Source organism: Otolemur garnettii, unplaced genomic scaffold (assembly GCF_000181295.1).
Source record: "Otolemur garnettii isolate 467f Iridium unplaced genomic scaffold, OtoGar3 scaffold00006, whole genome shotgun sequence".
Classification (NCBI taxonomy): domain Eukaryota; kingdom Metazoa; phylum Chordata; class Mammalia; order Primates; family Galagidae; genus Otolemur; species Otolemur garnettii.
The window spans coordinates 6,812,344-6,819,059 of NW_003852401.1; the positions used below are offsets into that span (position 1 = coordinate 6,812,344).

General features: G+C 36.9%; 1 protein-coding gene across 1 annotated transcript in view; it reads left to right on the forward strand.

Moving 5' to 3' along the window:
• The first annotated feature begins 5,213 nt into the window (after positions 1-5,213).
• The window catches only part of LOC100945944 (interferon alpha-4-like), a 12,373-nt gene continuing 10,870 nt past the window's right edge, over positions 5,214-6,716 (forward strand). Inside the window, exon 1 of the mRNA XM_012812771.1 lies at positions 5,214-5,417. Coding sequence (XP_012668225.1) covers positions 5,214-5,417 — 204 coding nt within the window. The remainder of the gene's footprint in view (positions 5,418-6,716) is intronic.

Sequence of the window (6,716 nt, forward strand, 5' to 3'; positions counted from 1 at the left end):
ATAAAAATAAGTAGATATCCTCCACAGTTTCTTGGTAAACATCTGGATTTTGGCTATTGCATACCTTATGTGGAAAGACTCCTTATGTGGAAAGATAAGAAGAAAAAGACTTAAAATATCATTTTTGTGATTTCACTGTTAAAGGAAGAGAAGAGCAACAAAGGAAACAGAGTTAGAAGGCTCCAGATTAGAAGGACTAGAGAGAATGTTTAAAGTAGCAGAGTATGAAAGTCTCAACTTAATGATTAAGAGAATGACATGAAGGTTATGTTAACCAGTTTGATGAGAGTATTTCAAAATGTATATGAAAACAGCACACTGTATCCCATGATTGCATTAATGTACATAGTTATGCTATAAGAAATAAAAAAAAAAACAGGGAAAAAATAGTAGACTGGAAGACTAAAATCACTTAAAGGATCAATGCATTCAAGCAAAATGTAGTTTGAAACTGCCCACTACATCAGGAGAACACATGACATTAGCAATTTTAGTGACAGGTGGGTATTTTTAGAACTCTTCAGCTAAAATCATACTGGAGTAGGGGATAGGGAAAACTAGAGAAGAAAGGTTAGTGACAGTATGTATCAAAATAATTTTGAGACTTTCACCTTTGGAAGTGAAGGAGAGAAATAGGACAGGACCTGAAGAAGAATGCAGATTAAATTCTTCTCTTTATAGTGTTCACTTTTTTGAGCTATATTTGTGTCCACATAGATTTCATGATTTTGATGTATCAAAAATCATATTAATATGTTTAGTGTTTTATTTATATTTCAAATCATTACATATTAAGTTGTTTATAGTGATAATTTATCACTACTGATGCAAGACAAGGTGACACCATGACCTGGCACCTTAGCCCTGGAACTGTTGATTTTGCTGTGAATGGAGGAACCAGTTTGATATCCCGAGGACACCTGCGGGGGAAACAGTAGCCCCATGCTGTCTCCTCCACCTGCACTTCTGGCTGATCAATTTCATGGATGGCACCTTGCTGTCTCTTCCAAGGTCTACTCCTGACTGGTGAATTTCATGTCCGTTTTCAAGGTCTGAGAGCTCATTGGACAGGTGATGAGGACCCTCCCCTAGGAGTCTAAGAGTCAACATTGAGTTCTGACAAAACGACTCCCCTGCCATTATATAAACCCCTGAGCAGAGAGCCCAAAGACAGACCTCAAAGAGGGAGCAGGAGAGCTTGTTCCCCTCCTGGATTCTGTCTGCCAGGAAGTTTGGTTTTTTGTAGCTGTTGTAAATTTTGTTCCTTGAACAAATCCTGACTTACTACTGATCCTGTGGTCTTTCCAAGACCAAGAACCTGAAAATCCCATATCACTACTTTGATTAATACTATGTTGAATGTCAGTAAACTGCTCTGTGGATCAATACCGCCCACCACAGTGGGAAAACAGATGGAAATGGTGACCCCAGAAACAACTCTGTGTGGTAGAAGTAATAAGCAGAAACCACTTATTTCCTTCTGCTTTAAGATATCTGAGTGCAATGACGGATTTCTAAATAAATTGACTGGAAAAAGAAAAACATGAGGTCTTAAAAAGTATATAAAACAATGGGATAGGCTCTTGACATTTCCAATTTCACATCCCCATTGAGGAAGTGAAAACCTCAGGATGAAATAGAAGGTAATCCAGAAGCAACGAGGCAATCCCAACAAAACAAAACAAAAATCCCTCCCCCCCAAAATGCTACAAAGAATGTATAAAAAAATGAAGACAGGAATCCTGTGATTGAAAGTAATTGTATCTAACATCAATCATGAGTTGAGCCTCACTGCCCTACTCTTTCCCTGTGAGACAGAGAATGATGAACCAAAGCCTTAGTACAGGTGTGCTGACCCAAATAGGAGGGACAATTAGTATTCCTTAAATATAAACTTCTAATGGGAGAACAATCACCATTATCCCCTTTAGCCAGCTCAGAAACGGAGCTTGTTCAACAGTTTAATGGATTGAACCCAAGATACAAATCAGCATTTGAAAAAATAAAATTTCTTCTGGTATTTAAGACATATATTTGTAAAAAGAGGATAATTTACCCATACCTGCCCATGAGCACACAAACTGAGCATAAATTATGGCTCCTATTATTTGCAGGCTATGGAAATATTAGACACTTTTATACCTGATCAAAAAAAAAAAAAAAAAAAGAGGGGCACAGCTTTCAAGCTACGTGTTTTACAATAGCACTCTGGAGTCTTGGGCTATTGATTGCTTATGGGAGAAAAACAATACCCTTCTAATAAAGATGCACTTAAAGTTTAAAGTTTTGGGGTTTTTTTTTTTTTTTTTTTTTTGCCAGGGCCTGTTTGAACCCGTCACCTCCAGTATATGGGGCCAAGTGCCCTACTCCTTTGAGCCATAGGCACCACCCTAAAGCTTAATGTCTTGATGAATTGATTCATGTCTGTTCATTACAGACTGAGTGAGAGTTAAACTGGATGGTGTGTGGTTGGGCACACACTGAACTGGAGGGTAAAATGAAAATGTGCTGTCTAACCTGAGGGGTGAGGTGGGAAAGGATAAAAATGTTGCATCTTGGAATTAGGATTGGCACATTCGTGTACCTAAAAACATAAGATAACCAGTGATTTTGACAACTACCAATAGAGTAATTAGCAAGAAAGGCTGAGATAGTGCAAAACTGCTGTGGCAATCCTATGAAGCCCAGATATGTGGCCACACTTGAAAGTCTTTCTTTGTAAGGGAAAAATCTGAGAAGACTAATGATAGTATCCTGATTCATCACTGTAAGCCCTGAGATAATGATAAAATATTAAGGAAAATATACACCTTTCTCCTAAGGAAGTTAGTTGCCCAACAGGCCTAATAAATCCTATGTCAACAGGAAAAATCCAGAGAATGACATGCAAAATATAAAGGTGGACACAGAGCCCCCAGGAAAAACTTTGATCCTAGCAAGAACAGTGTTTACATAGGTTTGACTTTTAATGCAAGGTTTTTTTTTTATTTGAAAGTTTTGAACCCATTTACTTTGAGAAATCTGAAGTTTCTAAAGACAAATTAAACTTAAATTGAGAAAATGGATAGAATAATTTAAATTGTCTTGTCCTCTAATCATTATATTTAGAAAATACATAAAGCAAAACTTAACCAAAAAAAGGACACAGAAACATTCAAAAAGATAAAAACTACTGTGTTCTGTATTTAAGAGACATGCATGGAAAGGTCTCCAGAGAAAGTAGGGCCAATACTCACACAGACAAAGCACTCGATCCAGGGCATCAGCATCCCCCAAATCCAATGCCCACCCGCTGTGTTGGCCTTAGTAATGATTAGCTGCAGAATTTCATGTCTGAGCTCTGACCTGCCTCAAGACCTGAACTGGTTATCTGGAAGCCTTGATGTTTTCATTTCTTCTCTTCCTCAAACTTCTAGGAAGAAAATCAGGTTAATTGTTGAACTCAAGGCTTTATTTTTTTGTCTTTGCCTTTGGATCCCAGCTCTGAGCTGCCTGTTGTGCAAAATTTATAAACTGATGCTTCATATAATTTTTGCCAATGTTAATGGTAATAGGATATATTCAAGCTTTCTTAATATGTCATGACTGAAAACTGTACTCTGTTAGTTCCCTTGTACAGCCGCTCTTAAAGCAATTCCAGACTTCATCGAGATTTTATTTTCAGCATCATATGAGTTGCCAGTTTACATTTTTATCTGCTTATATTTCCTGGTTTTCATTCTATGACTATCTCTTTGAAAATTACTTCTACCATTTCAACATTTGATATATCATCTCTGCTAAGTCCTATTAAAATTGTAGGGTAATAATTTTAGGAAGTATGTGTTTTAATTATCTAGTTACCTAATTTTCCCCTCTGTCACATTGTTTTACCCATTGTTATAAAACACATCTTATTTCCTAGTGGGGATAGACATGCCCAGAATTATTCTTCTCAATTGCTTCCTTTTTTCTTAATTAAACTAACATTTGATCTATACAGAAAACTATTATTTCATAAAAACATAAACCTTTAGGGTTTAACCATAATCAATTTGCAATGAATGTGATAGCCTCTGACAGTTCCTTCACAAGACAGAAAAGTGAAACTGGATCAGAACATTTCTCCTCTCTAATATGTAAAGCAAAGAGCAAAATTGGAAGAAAATCAATCAAAAACATAATAATGCAATAACATCCATCAAAGACAGAGAGCAAGAGTGTATAATTTTTGAATTAATTTCTATCAGCATTTAAAGAATTGAATCTTAAGTAATTATTCATAAAATGTAATGTAAGATTGCATTTCATCTAGATCCTGCCGGGTCCTTTCTATCATCTTGAGTAAGTCACTTAACTCCTCTAGGCCTCAAATTTCTTTAACATGAAATAGGGTAGAAATATTTCTAATGTTGTGACTATCAAACAAACTAAAACATTTAAAAGCACTTAGCAGATGGTTGGTACCTGTGGCTCAAGAAGTAGGGCGCAGGCCCCATATGGTGGAGGTGGTGGGTTCTAAACCCAGCTCCAGCCAAAAATTGCAAAAAAAAAAAAAAGCACTTAGTAGAGTATCTTCCACTAAGACTTAACAAATTATAGCTATTTTCTTATTTATTTATAGAACGATATCTGAGAATGACAAACCTCCTATCCCTTCCTCTGTGATTGACTGGGAAACACTGACAGTCTAAAAAACAGAATTAGGAAGTGTCCTGAAGGAGTATCCAAATTACATACACTTGACATCAGAGTTAAGCCTGATTTTTATATTCAATCAGAAATTGATGGTTTGTAAATATCTGATACAGAAACTCACCTCCTACACTGAAGCTGTGTGTGCGTGTATATATGAATGAATAATGTATCGTGTATAATGGTCTGTTATTTTTATCTCTGTATATATTTGCAGTATCCTTGCTGAGTCTGATGCTCCCACACACCCCTTCCTCCATGCTTACTGGGCCCCATTCCTTCACTCCCATATCACAATAGTTTCCCCCCTCCCAGGGTAGAAATCCCCAGTGTGCTCCACATTCACCCTTTGCTAACCTGCACCTTCCATTTATGCCTCTGCTTCCTCTTCCACTCTGGTTTCCGGCTGTCATTTCTCCTTTGAGAGTACGAAGCCATCAGTTGAAAGTAAAAGTTGAGTGAAAGTTTTAGGTTTTCAGAAACTCCTATATGAAAGGTCTCCCCCCCCCAACCCCCCACCCCGGAGTGTACTTTTGGAAATGGTCCGATGTACCTGTTATGGTGATGTTAACAGTAGCAGTAGCAAAAAGGAAACAGAAGGCAGAAGCCAACTTACTCTGGAGGCTATGAAAATATTTACAGAGAATGAGAGCCATGCTGGCCAAGAGGAACAAACCAAGCTTCTGGGGGAGTGGGCTTCTCTTTTACAGGCAGTATTTTGTCCTCCTTCCACACTCCAGGGGGTAAAATGGGTTCTTTCTCAGAAGCAACTGACCTTAATATTCTTTGCAATCTTTTGCCCATTTTTAATCAGACTGTTTTCTTGCTGTTGAGATATTTGAATTCATTATATATTCTAGATATTAATCCCCTTTCAGATGAACAGTTTCCCAATATTTTCTCTCATTCTTGTCTTTTATCTCCATTGACTATTTCCGTTACAGTGCAGAATATTTTTTAGTTTGATTTAATCCCATTTATTTATTTTTGCTTTTGTTGCCTGTACTTTTGAGGTCTTAGTCACAAAATCTTTTCCAAGACCAGTGTCCTAAACAGTTTTCTCTGTTTTCTTCTAGTTGTTTTTATTGTTATGGGTGTTAACTTGACATTTTTCATCCATTTATGGGGTGACATTTCATGGGTGAATAATAGGTATCTAGTTTCATTCTCTTGAGTATGGATATTCAGTTTTCCCACCGCCATCTATTAAAGACACTGCCATTTTCTTGATGAGTATACTTAACATCTTTGTCAAAAATAATTAGGATGTAGATACGTGGATTCTCTATTCTGGGCCATTGGTTATGTGTCCTTGTTGATGTCAGTACTGTGCTGCTTGAGTTATTACAGCTTTGTTGTATAGTTTGAGGTCTGGGGGGTGATCCCTCCAGCTCTGTTCTTTACTCTCAGGGTCATTTTGGCTACTCAAGGCCTTTCATGGTTCCACAGAGATACTAGTGGGGTTTTTTCCATTTCTGTGAAAAATGCAATTGGCATTTTGGTAGGAATTACAAGGAATCTGTAGATTACTGTCATTTTAATAATATTAATTATTGCAATTCTTGAGCATGGGATGTATTTCTATTTGTATCCTCTGAAATTTCTATCACCAGGATTTTGTAGTTTTTCTTGCAGAATTCTTTCATCTCTTTAGTTAAAATTATTCCTAAGTGTTTCACTTTATTTTTTATAGCTACCATAAAAAGGATTGGCTTCTTGATTTCTTTTTTAGCAAGTGTATTGTGTATAGAAAGGCTGTTTTTGTATGTTAATTTTGTTTTCTGCAACTTTACTAAATCTGCTTCTCAGTTATAAATGTTTTCTGGCAGAATCTTCAGATTTTTTTCTATATAAGATTATGTTAGCTACGAACAGGGACAGTTTGTATCTTCCTCCTTACTAACTTGACTTCTTATGCTCAGATCAGAGGCCAGAGACAGCCCCGCTGTCTGCCCCTGGAAGATTTGTTCCAGGGCCACTGTGTACCAGTAGCTGTGCACCAGTGTCCCAGCCCCAAGATAATATTTTTAAATACCTTAGAA